Source organism: Monodelphis domestica, chromosome 3 (assembly GCF_027887165.1).
Source record: "Monodelphis domestica isolate mMonDom1 chromosome 3, mMonDom1.pri, whole genome shotgun sequence".
Classification (NCBI taxonomy): domain Eukaryota; kingdom Metazoa; phylum Chordata; class Mammalia; order Didelphimorphia; family Didelphidae; genus Monodelphis; species Monodelphis domestica.
Window position 1 is genome coordinate 190,082,477 of NC_077229.1, and position 14,016 is coordinate 190,096,492.

Consider the following 14,016-nt stretch of genomic DNA (forward strand, 5'->3'; position numbering starts at 1 on the left):
AAAATGCCTTGAGCAGAACCTGAGTCTCTACATTGTCTTCATAGACCTGACAAAGGCGTTCGACACAGTGAACAGGGATGCATTGTGGGTGATCCTCAGCAAGCTCGGTTGCCCAGCAAAATTCGTCAAACTGATCCAGCTCTTTCATGTCGACATGACAGGGGAAGTCCTATCTGGTGGAGACACTTCCGATCGCTTCAGCATCTCCAATGGCGTGAAACAAGGCTGTGTCCTCGCTCTGGTACTATTCAACCTATTTTTCACCCAAGTATTACGACATGCTGTGATGGATCTAGACCTGGGCGTCTACATCAAATACCGACTGGATGGCTCACTATTTGACCTTCACCTCCTGACTGCAAAAACAAAGACAACAGAGAGACACATCCTGGAAGCTCTCTTCGCAGATGACTGTGCTCTCATGGCCCACCAAGAAAATCATCTCCAAACCATTGTGGACAGGTTCTCCACCACAACAAAACTGTTTGGCCTGACTATCAGCCTCAGCAAAACAGAGGTGCTGTTCCAACCTGCACCAGGGAGGCCAACTAACAAGCCGTGCATTACAATCGACAGCACGCAGCTTTCTAACGTCAACACTTTCGAGTACCTGGGCAGCACCATCACCAACGACGGGTCCCTAGACCACGAGATTAATGCCAGGATCCAAAAGGCCAGCCAGGCACTCAGGTGGCTGCACTGCAAAGTCCTCCAACACAGCGGTGTAAGCACTGCAATGAAGCTCAAAGTGTATAACGCAGTGGTCCTCAGCTCGCTCCTGTACGGTTGTGAGACATGGACACTGTACCGGAAGCACATGAAACAGCTGGAGCAATTCCACCAACGCTCCCTCCGGTCAATCATGAGGATCTGATGGCAGGACCAAATCACCAACCAGGAAGTCCTCGACAGAGCCAACTCCACCAGCATCGAAGTCATGGTCCTCAAAACCCAGCTACGATGGTCTGGACACGTCATCTGCATGGACCCACAGCAAATACCAAGACAGGTATTCTGTGGTGAACTGTCAGCTGGACTCAGGAAACGAGGCCGGCTGAAGAAAAGATTCAAGGATCAGCTAAAGTCCAACTCGAAGTGGGCTGGCATTACACCAAAGTAACTAGAACTTGCTGCCTCTGACAGAAGCAGCTGGCGAACCCACATTAACCATGCCACCACCACCTTTGAAGATGAACGACGTCGACGTCTTGCCGCTGCATGTGAACACCGACACCAGGACACAACCGCAACTCCCGTAACAACTGGCGTCCCATGCCCCATGTGCCGCAAACTGTGCACCTCAGTCTTTGGACTCCAGAGCCACATGAGGGTACACCGTAGATGAAACTACACAAAGACAATAGTCATTCTCGATCACCGAGAGACTACTACTAAACTGTTGTTGAATCCTTTACATTCATGTTTGACTCTTCAAGACCTTTTTGGGGGGTTTCTTGGCAAAAAATACTGGAATGGTTTGCCATTTCCTTCTTTAGCTTATTTTACAGATGAGGAAACTGGGACAATCAGGGATAAATGACTTTCTAAGAGTCTTATAGCTTATAAGATCCTGAATCAAGATTTGAACTCAGGTCTTTCTGACTCTAGTTCTGATACTCTATTTTGCCACCCAACTGCTCCTTGATGCCTTTACTATGAAGTTCATTCTAGTTAACAAGTGATTGAGTCATATGCTGTTATCTTTTTCCTTTTTAATTTGCTGTTTTTCTTTTCTTACTACTAAAAACAACAACATAGGTCCATGGAATCGTACGGCGATCAAGTTCCTTCAACACAGGGCGGATTGAGCATCTCTATAAGAATCCTCAGGCTCATATTGAAGGAAGTAAGCCATTTCCTTTCATGTTTAATGTTTTTTCAAGGATACCTAAAGGGTGATAATACCTACTTTTCAGTTCTGTCAAATTGAAGGATGGATGTGATTAGCACTTCCCTCCCCATCTTTTTTAATTCTTTCATTTTAAACTTATATTATTATGTTTAGTTAAAAAGTTCAAATTAATTCACTAAGGCAGGCATAGTTATCAGCAAGTATATTAATTAAAATACATTTAACAAGGAGGTATCCTAAGAGAAGCCGAAGAGAGAAGGTTGAATAAGACTGTCTCCTGAGGGTTACTCATTTTTTCCTGCTTGAGATTGGAATTCCTTCTCCCCCAACACTTCCGAATTGAAGAGACTCAGAGTAGAGAAACCTGAGAAAAGGCGTTTTTAATGTCAGACTTTACCTCAACTCATGTTGGCCATGGGGCCAAACCCAGGGTCATTCAACCTGACTTCTTCTCAGGGTGATTAGGCTGCCAAAGCCTGAGTTCCCCCACAAACTTGAGGAGGGAGGGAAAAGGGTTTTAGATAGAGACAGAGACCTCCTATTTCCTTTCCCATTCTTTTTCCCACCAGGTATTCCTTTGTATTACCCTGATTGAGTTAATTGACATTATAGTTATCTTTTTCCCCAAGCTGTGAATCAAATGTGAGTGAACAGATGAAAGGGAGAGACATCTTCCTAGGAAGAAATTGTACAGATTAAAAAGATTAAAATTAATATCAGTACTCCAAGTATTATATTTAATAACATTTATTAAATATTTATCTCGAAGTATAAGGAACTAAGGCTAGCAAAAAACCAAAGTTCCTCCTCCCTCCTCCACAATGGAACCAGAGCCCTATGTGGGTGGAAAACTTAAAATTCCCCCTGTGTAAGGAGATGCAGAAACAGGAAAAGGAAAAGGAGATTGTCGGAAATGTAGTCTCTAGGGTTCAAGATTCTAAATCAATGCAGTCTCTCCCTGTGATCCTTTGGGAGACCAGTCTCCCCAATGGATCATGAAAACAACTAACTTATAACTTGAACTAGAGCTATATACAAATATTACAGTTTTTAAAGGGAAATTACAATAATTTCGGGATAAAAGGAAAATGAAACGGAAAAGGAACAAAACCAACAATAGGTGCATTGACAAAAAGCCAGTTGGGGGCAGTCCCCTTTGGCATTAGAGGGTACATTCAAAGCAAAAGCATTCAAACCTCCCCACCCCCTCAGTTCAAATTTGCCATATCTCAAAGTATACTCTGGATCTTCTGGTACAGTGTGTGGTCTCTGCAGGCATCTTCATAATGCCTTCTAGATTCTGGGAGGTAGTTTCTCATTCTAAATTTGGCTCAAATTCAAGTCAAAGTTCACAACAATAACATAGTCCCCCTGAGGAAAATACTAATAATACAATCCCCCTCCTTTGGAGGATACAGGGACTCATGCATCAAGTATCAAAAAATATCAAGGAATCAAAGAAATTAAGATTTCAAAATAACTTCTGAGTCAGATAAAAAATATAAAAAGAAAACTTGAAAAAAATTCAGAATAAGGAAAAAAAATCACACCTTACAAAAGATTCTTGTAGTGATCCATGTCCCTTAAACATACAACAACAATTAGTCACTAATCCAGTTTAGCAGTCTGGACTACAGTAAGTTGTCACAGCATGAGAGAATATAGAAAAAGAGACTAGATCTGAAGACAAATGGGAAATAGAATTTCCTGGTTCAATCCTTTTCTTTGTTTTTTCGGGATAATGGAGCCAGAGCAATCGATGTTATATGCTTGGTATAGAGTGTGGTACAAGGAAGTCCTGCATTTAACACATGCTAAACAGCCACAACCTCAAGTCTCATACATGATCAAGTCATTGTGTCTTTTGTGCAGAATGTCATCAATCCCTGTAGGATTAGTTTGGTTTCTTTCACCTTTTTCTTTGTGGTCATTTGGCACTTTGCAAGTTAAGTTCTGTGCTTCTTTATGGTCCATTTCTCCGTGGATTAGACATGGTCATTGAGCAAAAGTCTCATAATAGTTAAATAACATGGCAGATTGCTATAATCCAAAGCTTTCTCAGTATGTGTTTTATATGCTAGGTAAATGGATATCGTAGTTTATGCTATTGCAAAAAGTAAAAATATTTTTAAATATATTTAAAAAAAAAAGAGGAGGTATCCTAAGATAAGAAGCATATCATTCATAGTCAATAAGTCATAGATTATCACATTTCCATGTCAAGAGCTCCATATATATTTCAAGTTTTTTTGATATCTTAACATATGGTAACAAGAGCAGATAGAATATTCAATTATGCTCAAATGGAACATAGATAGACATTTCCCCCTACTTTTAAGAATTTCTACCTGTGTTTTAAAGTGAATTTTAAATGTCTTTTTCATGAAGCCTTCCTTGCATTTCTGGTCTATAATGACCTTTAGATCCTACATAGCATTTCATTTTTTTTTTCATTCATGTACATCTTGCATTCTGTCTCATACCTGTTAAGCCTTTGTCAGTATACATAAGTAGGTATAGTATATCCCATAACTGAAATTAACTAAAGAGCCTTTAGCAGAATACTTACTTTGGTTATCATCTTTGAAGTCAGATCTCTTGCTCATCAGAAACATAACTAGTACTTTTGAATTTGAGAGGAACAAGGAAGAATATTATTACCAAGGAAGAACATTAATACCTAAATAATAATTTGAGGACCTTCAAATAAAAGTATCTGAATAAATATAAAAGTATTTTTATAACCAATTTTATTGCTATTATTTTTTCCTTTTTAAAAGCATTGAAATTTGTTAAGAATTTTTTATTTTATGACATTTATCTTTTATGTAGCATATTTCTTAGATTTTTTTTAATCATAAAGTACAATTTATGAATTATATATCATCTGACTCATTGCCTTATATACATAATAGGTGTTTAATAAATATTTGTTTAATTTAATTACAGTGCTTTGAATATAGTAGGCATTTAATAAATGTTTATTGAACTAGTTGCATGTGACATAATAGAATCATGATTTCAAAAGAATCTTTTGACATCTTCCATATAAGTTATTTTAAAGTACCAATTAAAATTTACTGTTGATGAGCCTATGAAAATAAATTTCTGTATTTGAAATGAAAGTTCAAACTTTCATAATGTGCTTATGTGTTTTAATTTTTCTTAAACTCTGTTACCTGCTTTTTTCTAATGGTGTGTTCTTGAATCCCAAAGATATGAAATTACATTATGGAGATCTCACGGACAGTACCTGCCTAGTGAAGATAATTAATGAAGTGAAACCTACAGAAATCTACAACCTAGGAGCCCAGAGCCATGTTAAAGTAAGCCATTTTCCTCATTGAGTTTTATCGAGTGTAGAGGGCAACTCCAGGTTCTGGAATGAAAACCACTCACAGATGGAGCACTCAAATTGTTCCTTATAATTACTGAAGGAATTTTGAACATTAAAAATTTGAGATGAGAATGTGGATTTACTATTTAAAATAGTTTCCTTATTAAACAACATAGGATTTCTTATTTAACAATTTAAGAAAATTTTAGTACCTATTCTAAAATGACATTATTTCTTATTATGTTGGTACAGGAAAGTCCAAACTTTGATCTTTTGTCATTTTTCTGCCATTTCAATGGAAAATGATGTCTCAGTCCTTGCACTATTTTAATATTTCTTTTTATTAATAAATATTTGAGGTACTGGTTTAGAGAATAAAATTGCCTGTGAAAAACTGCAAGCTTTTTTAAAAGCTGAATTCTGATCCATTTTGCTTAGTGACATTCACTGAGGTGAAAATGTCTTTTTATTTTTCCTGTCCCTTAGCTTGATCAAATTGTTGTTGAATTCCTTCCCCTTTTCGCAAAATTTCCAGTAATTTTTGTTATGTCGCATCTACTTATCTTTAAGGAACTTTATCCACCAAATCCTGAGAATACTATCCATACATCTTTAGGAATTTTCTCAGTTCCAATTGTTGTCTTAGTAGCACATTGCTTTCTGCTGAACTGAGCTAAAAAAGGGAGGGATTAAATTCCATTCCTGGGTGTTGCTTAGGATAGTTGAGAGTGCTCTTCTAAGGCACATATATCATATAAATAAAATGTATATCTATCTTAGTTGGGAAAGCCACAATTAATATGCAAACTTGTCAATATTACTTGCTGGTCTACAGTAATATCATTTCTCCTTGGCATAATGCAATTTTTCTATTATTTATATTTTTGGATCTAAAGGGGAAAAAAAAAGCACTATTACCTGAATACGTATGACAAACCATGAAAAAGACAGTGGTGAACTGATTATTCTGAATAATCACCAGTCTAAAATAATTTCATAAAACATTGATTTACTTTTTGTTCAAAATATTAGCATGTAAATACAGATTGATAAGGACATTTTGCTACTTACTCCAGTCTAGGAGAGAATGATTTTTCCCTTGATCTGTACCAGGCCTGTTTCTCATTCAAACTAAAATCTGAGCTGTGAACTATATTGAAGCTTATATATGTGATGCCTTATTAGCCCCTACTTTTTTTTTTCCTGTGCTGAATTAATTACTATCTTTCCTGAGAATTACTGAAGGCAGTAAAAGATGAAGGCTATTCCTGTGACAGTGCCCATCTCTGATTGGATACCTCAATCCTCCCAATATTTTTGTACCCTACTTCTGAAGGTCTAATAGTTTATGAAGCTATAGTCAAGAAAAAGCTGGGTTCAAGTTCTTCCTCCAAGACATATTAGTTCTATCTGTGTGACCCTGAGTGTAACCTCTCAGAATTCTGTGTGAAAACATATATCCTTCCTGTTCCTGTAAGGAAAATATTTAGAAAAAATAATACATTTGTAGTGTTTTGTTCCTCTGTTTCTATTTTGACTCTTCAACCTTCCTGAAAATATGGCTCCTTGATCTCCATGCGAAGCTAAAAACTGGTCATAGTGGTAAGATATGTGAAATTTTATGGAGGAGAACTGTTGTCAAGAAACAACACTATCTTTTAAAAGTCTGAAACATTAAAGTCTAAAACCTTAGATTGTTCTCATTAACCTTAATGTGAAGGAAAATGCTAGTTTGGAAGCATTTGGCTGAAGAGACAGATGAGTTACTCTTTTTGAATCTTTTTTCCCCAAATATCTATTATGAGAAATAATTCTTTCATATTGAACTTTGTTACATGAGATGCCAATATATTTTAGTGGGCTTGTAAAATTTTTGGTTTTTGGAAATTTATAGATTTTTCAAGTGTTTCTTGTTGGCTGGGATTTGATTATAATACCCAGTAATTTATGTTCTTTTTATTGTTTATTGTTCAAGATAATTTTTTAAAAATTCTTATTAGAAAACCCAAGTTATTTTTAAAATTTCAAAATATTATCTGGATGTTATCATTAAAGATCATTTTCATAGCTCCTATTTTATCCCAGGAATGAAACTTAACATTTTATTCTTTTTTTATGATGTAACAAATAATGCTTTTTAATCATTTGTTTAGCTCATATAGGTGACTTAGAAAAAATAATGACTGTTGTTTCAGACTTGTCACAATGAATCTTTATAAATAAAACATCTTGGCTTCCTTCAGACTTCACTTGGGTTTTGAAGTATATTTTTTTGTAGTATCTCATTATGTAATCTCACCTTTTGGTTGTTACTCTCATATTAACAGAGTACCAAGTTATGAGCATCATTTTATGTATGGTTAAAATATTGTGTTCAAATAGAAATTTATTTATAGAATATTGTCTTCTAACATAATGGAATAAGCATGAAGTTTGTAAGTTAAAAATATACTTGTTTCAATTTTTGTGTGTAAATGGAGAGTAGTACTAAAGGTGCTTATCAAAATAGTTAATAATTAAGAAACATGGGTCATTATTGAATAGGATTTTTCGGCCTTACATTTTAAGTGACTTATATTTGGATATGCACTATGTTGCAAATTATATATGTAATATATTATATTACTATTATATTATAGTCCTAGAATATATATTAATTATTAATAACATATATTTTAAAATTAATAAACTATATTAAAATCAGCAAACGAAATTAATACATATTTATTTTAAATAACTAATTAAAATAATAAATAAATAAAATTTATATATATATATGAGAAAGGACTGAAAAGAGTTGGCTGATTTCCCTAGTGAGGCACCTGCTGTTCTAGATTGCTCTTTATTTCTCACTATGTTGAAAAGATATGGCATAACCTCTCTTAACAAATACCTATATTTGTAGAACTGCATGTGTTACTTCAGATGATTGTGTTTCTGGCTCATATTTTTCCTGGAGTAGAGGGTAAGAACAAGGTTTTTTATTTCAGAAGTTATCTGATAGGTCTTAGAAATTGCTCAGTGTATTAAAACTAAACAAGAAATCTTGGCAACAAAGGTTCTTATAACTTATTCTGTTAAAGTCTATAATTTTTGAGATGAAGTTATTGAATTGTACTGCTATCAGAACTTAAAGGACTTGAGATTTTTTTTGGTTGGTGTGGATACTTTTTTCCCTAACACAAACATCAACCCTTATATAACTTGGTAATTGTTGGATATTTGTTGAAACTAGAAAAAGTGAACTAATTTCTCTGAAATAAACTCATTTGGTTCTTTGATGAAAGATAAGCAATCTTTCATATTCTCAGAAGTTGTTATAGATTGGTAGGTTCTGCCAGAACTTGCATTAGTTCTACTGGCATAGTTATGCTGAAACTCTAAAAGATTATCCAAAGTTGATTATATGAGGTTTTTTTTTAATCTTTTTAACTTTTCTCTAATATAAAAAAATCTAAATCTTTACTCAAAATCTTTTAGTGAAGAACCCTCGATCTTCCCTAGCAGCCCATGGGACTAATGGACTAATTGCTGGGAAATTTTTTTTTCTTCCATAAAGCTGAAATCCATCAATTGATGAACATTTATTAAGTGCCTACTATGTGCCAGGCATTGTACTAAACTCTGGAAATCTGCCTTTTGCAACATCCACCTACTGTTCCTAGTTCTGCCATCTGTAGCCAAGAAAAAACTAACTGGCTAATTAGATAATATCATTATTTATGTAACACAGTATAATAATGATGGTTCACACTTTATGTGTTTCTTTATATTTATGTGTGATAAATTAAATATTATCATCTTGATTATATATGTGTGTGTATATGTATAAAGCAGAGAAATAGAGAGGCCAAGTGATTTATCGAAGATTATGTAGTTAGTAAATTGTAGCTCTGGGGAGCCTGAAGTTCATTGTTTTTTCCATTATTTGGCATATAGTATATAGATGAATTGGGATGGTAAACTCATTTTACTTTTCTACAGTCAGGCTACCTCTTGAATATTCAGTTCTGTGAACCACATCTGAGGAAAGGACATTTAGGAGCATGGTCAAGGGAGAGAGACACCATGGTTAAGTGTCTGAGAATTATGTCACATAAGGATTGCTTTAAGTAGTTATGGTTATTTAGCCTCAGGCTTTTGGAGGAACATGTCAGCTATCTTCAAATATTTGAAGGGTTGTCATGTAAAAGAGGAATAAAACTTGTTCTCTTTGACCCTAGAGAGGTTGTACCTGGGATCAATGGGTGAGAGCTTTCAGGAGGTTGTCTTTATAAATTAAGCTTGAAATTGGAATCAAGTAGCAAGTCATCCTATAATAAGCACAGGTATATTTGAAAGACTATAACTGACAGGAATGAGGACAAATATGTTTTCCATATTCAACATCTTTCCTTTGGAGAACATCATGTTATGCTGTTTTGTCAAGATTTTGTGGAACCTAGCTTGCTCAGAAAAGTTGTCCATGTATGAAACACTAATAGACTGGGAATTACAAGGTCAATTTCATTACTATTTTTCTCTACTTTGGGAAGGACAGTTATTTTCAAATCTTGTCAGCAATCTTTTGCTTATCCTTGATTATCCCTCTATATCTACAGTAGGAAATAGGGGAACTTTGCCTACTGGGAAATTGGACAGGAAATAACAGTAATAGATGACATTATTCAAATTCTTTTAAGGTTTACAAATAGATAGGGAATTAGAGCTGTGTTTTTATTAGTATGGTGATTTCCAAATGAGGAAATTCTCTTCACCAATGTTAACCTTCTGTGAAAATTGGAGAGATGCTATAAGTAATAATAGCTAACATTTTTATATAATGCCACATAATTTGAGCTTCACAACAATTATGTGAGGTAGGTATGTCAGGTATAAGAGAATTAAAATGTTTTGTTAGCTATCAGTTAGCCAGTAAATGTTGTAGACTAGATTTAAACCCAGGTCTTGTCTCTAAACTGAACACTATATGCTACACCACATAGAGTGTTAGTGGAGAGAGAAAACTGTCTGTTAATAATCAACATGAATTTATCAAGTACGTCTTTTAGGTGGTGGAGATAAAAATGTCATTCTAATCTTCCAGGGGCTTTTAAAATGGTCTCTAAATTACTTTATCTTTCAGTATGCTTGGTTCCCTCTTTGTTTTCTATTAATTTACTTATTTCTCCTCAAGGATGTTAGAAGGCTTGCATAAAAAAAACCTCTTAATAGGAATGGTTGTATTGGCAGATATAAGGTTTAAAAAACTAAACAGAAAGCCTTTCTAACAGCAGTTTGCAATAAGGTTGATCCAAACAAATTATTCTTTTTTCAGCATGCTTGGAAAACAAAATTCTAATCTTAGCACATTTTGAAGTTTGGTCCATTTGAATCAATGACGTCTAGACTCTTATTGAATGTTGTTTATTTTGGCCTCTCTTTATGCAGAATAAAGTCTTCTATCACTCTCACTTCCAGTTAATTTTATGTGGGCTATGCTGAAAGTAAGGAAAATAAAATAATAGGAAGTTGGTCTGGTTTCCTGTAGGAAACCAATGAAGATGAAATTGGTTCTTGGAACGAGCCCACAGCAGTCTGGGAAATACTGACTGAAGACGTTTTTCTGATTCATAAGAGTTATGACTCATGAAATAGGTCATTGAGAGGCTGATTGGATCTTATTTGGGAGAAAGTGAGAGGTGACTGAAATGCACTGGTTTTTAAAAGCAGTAAACTAGCCTAGTGCCGTCATTGAAATTGGAACAAATTATCCAGTGTGTAGTCTTGCTTCTTTTGATCAGTGGAAGACTTAGGAGTCTCTTTTGTGCTGCTGTGTGGGATATTTATTAACAGAAGCTTATTTGAGATTTGAAATTTTTGCTCCATGTAAAAATTATTCCATTATGATTTTGAAGCTTTTATGAATTCTAATCGCTTCTCTGATAATCCTCCTCCTCCAATCTTCATTTTAAGGTAGGGTTATATCATAGCATGCTCAGAGAAATGAAAGACCTTCTAATTAGTAGATTCATATCTTTGTCAATAATGCTGAAAGAAACATAGTTTGGTGGAACTTGTATGGGGCTTATATTCAGAAATAGTTCTGAAGTTCTGGCTATTACAGTAGCTGTGTGACTGTCATTTAATATCTCAAACCCTCAATTTCTTCAGTATAATTTGCATAATAATATTTTCATTACTCATTTATGGGGTTGCTATTAGGAAAGTACTTCTATAAATGTTAGCTATTATTTTAGGAGGACTTATATAAGATAAGAGGCATTGGAATTTGAGTCAGAAGACTTGGATTTGAATCCTGATATCTCTCAGATTTCTTCCTTTAATCCAGCCTTTGAAAAAAAGGATGGCTCTTCTCACCAAGGTCAATCCCTAAATAGGCAACCTTGATCTCAATCCCCTCTCCTGTCTTCTTTACCAAATTATCCCATCCATCATCACCCTCCATCTAATCTTCATTTTCTCCCAATTGATTTCTTCCCTCATGCCTATACACATGCCTCCTGTGTCTTAAAAAAAACCCTTATCTAATTCTTTCTTCCCCATTATCCTCCTTTATCTCTTTCTTTTCTGAGCCATTTTTTAAAAAAATCTATTTACCATTCACTCTTTTAAATTTCCATTTAAGAAATACCCATTCCCCTAACACAGATGATTCACAATACCTCAATGCCTGATAGTTCTTATTGCATTTGAGAGGCCCTGTATTTTTACATTGAAGCTCTGTCATTTCACATACTTTTACCAGCCATATTTGGATACTGAAAGCTTATTCATTGATACTTCTATGTTTGATTGATAGAACTAGAAATATATCTCAGTCTTAGTCTAGTTTCCAACAATTCTCTTCATATTGACCCCACATTCTACAAACTGATTCTCTTGGTATAGCAAGAAGGAGCAATTCTGTAGGGTAGGATCCTCAGTACACTCAAAGGAGCGCTACCCCTTGAATAAGAAAACATAAGGTTCAAATTCCCCTTTTGATCTTATTTCCTCTGTAATACTAAACAAGTCATCTAACTTCCTTGGCCTTTCGTTTCCTTAAATGTAAAATGAGGGAGTTGGAACTAGATGACTTATAAGGTCCTTTCTACCTCTGCATCCTTGCTTTTCAGTTTCTTCTCTTCTGAATTGCTTTGCAGTATATGCTGATATCAACTCTATTCTAATGTTCATTGATTTTAATACTTGCATCTGCTTATTTCCTGTGATTTCATAGAGATAGACCTCTGAACCAATAGATCTTTCTAGCAAGCTGATGGAGGTAAAGCCCAGGAGTGGTCTCCTTTCATAGAGACCCAAACTCAGGTCAATAATTTACAGACATGAAACCAGAGGGTCAATAAATAGACTTCTCCCTGAATAAGACTACTTTAGGGGCAATGAAAGCCTTCTTGTCCCTAGCATATTCATGGAAACCCTTCAGGATCCTAATACTTCATGCCCCAAGAAAGCAGCAATTGGAACAACCCAAACTTTTTCTCTGAAAGTGTGGCAGAGCCCATCCCTAGTCCAAAGTCAGGAAGTAGGAGGGAAGAATAGGCAAACAAAAAACTAACAACCCCACATAATGAGTTATTGTGGTGGAAGGTATTCTGAAGACATAAACATTATGTTTTCAAAACATCTACATCCAAAATCAATGCTTCAGTGAAAAACACTGCTTGGGCACAAACTAAACTAGAATTCGTAGAAGAGATGAAGGAAGAATTTTTTTAAAGAGCTAAAGATCTTTTTATAAATTGCATGAGAGAGAGTTTGAGGAAAAAAATGGAAAAGAAATAGGAGCTCTTGAAGAAGGAACCGGAAAGGGAATTGCACAATAGGTGCAAAATTTTGCCCAAGCAACAGTCTCCCTGAAAATTAGAATGGACTAAATAGAAGCCAGTGAAGCAATGAGAAATATTAAAAGAAAGTCAAAAGGATGAAAATAATAGATGAAAATGTAAAGTGTCTTATAGTAAAAATAAGTGACCTAGAAAACAGATTGAGGAGAAACAGATTTTAAAGTCATTGAAGTATCTGAACTCCATGTCCAAAGAAAGGCTAGACAGCATGTCTCAAGAAATCATAAACAAAAACTTCCTAGTTTTCTCAGAACTAGAGGGTAAAAATAGGAATAGAAAATATCTGTCATCTCCTAAAAGAACCTCCAAAATACCGACTCCAAGGAACATCACAGCCAACATCCAGAGCTTTCAGTCAAAACAAAATTACTTCAAGTGGATAGAAAGAGTTTAAGTACTGAGAAACCATAGTCAGAATCACACATTATTTAGCAGCCACCTCTTTAAAGAGAGTGAAGAACTTGAAATATAATTTCCTAGAAGGAAAAAGGTATGGATTTAGAGCCAACAATTTCCTCAGCAAAGCTGAGTGCAATACTATAGGAGATATTTAATGAAATGGAGGACTTCCAAATATTTCTGCTGAAAACACCACAGTTGTAAAGAAGCTTTGCAGTTCAAACACAGGAGTTAAGAGTAATACAAAAAGGTCAATATCAGTAAATAATACCAAAAGACTAAATAGAGAAACTATTTCCTTGTGAGATGATACATATGTTCCCTCTGAAACTGCAATTATAAGAGTCCATTAGAAGTAATTAAATTAGACAAGACGTAGGAATGGTTCTGCTGTGTCTTAATAATAAGAAAAGAACTGGGGGGGAGGCAGCTAAGAGGCTCAGTCAATATAACCAAACCTAGAGATAGGGTATACTGGGATAAAATCTTGTCACAGACATGTCCTAGCTGTGCGACCCTGGGCATTTCATTTATTCCCAGTTACCTAGCGTGAATTTTAGATTTACTCCACCCTGCTT

The 14,016-nt window shown here is 35.0% G+C and overlaps 1 protein-coding gene across 1 annotated transcript in view; it reads left to right on the top strand.

Annotated features, from left to right (window-relative positions):
- GMDS (GDP-mannose 4,6-dehydratase) overlaps window positions 1–14,016 on the top strand; it is an 840,983-nt gene that overhangs the window by 177,572 nt on the left and 649,395 nt on the right. The window contains exons 3-4 of the mRNA XM_056823358.1: window positions 1,759–1,846; window positions 5,069–5,178. Of these exons, the coding sequence (XP_056679336.1) occupies window positions 1,759–1,846; window positions 5,069–5,178 (198 nt within the window). The remainder of the gene's footprint in view (window positions 1–1,758; window positions 1,847–5,068; window positions 5,179–14,016) is intronic.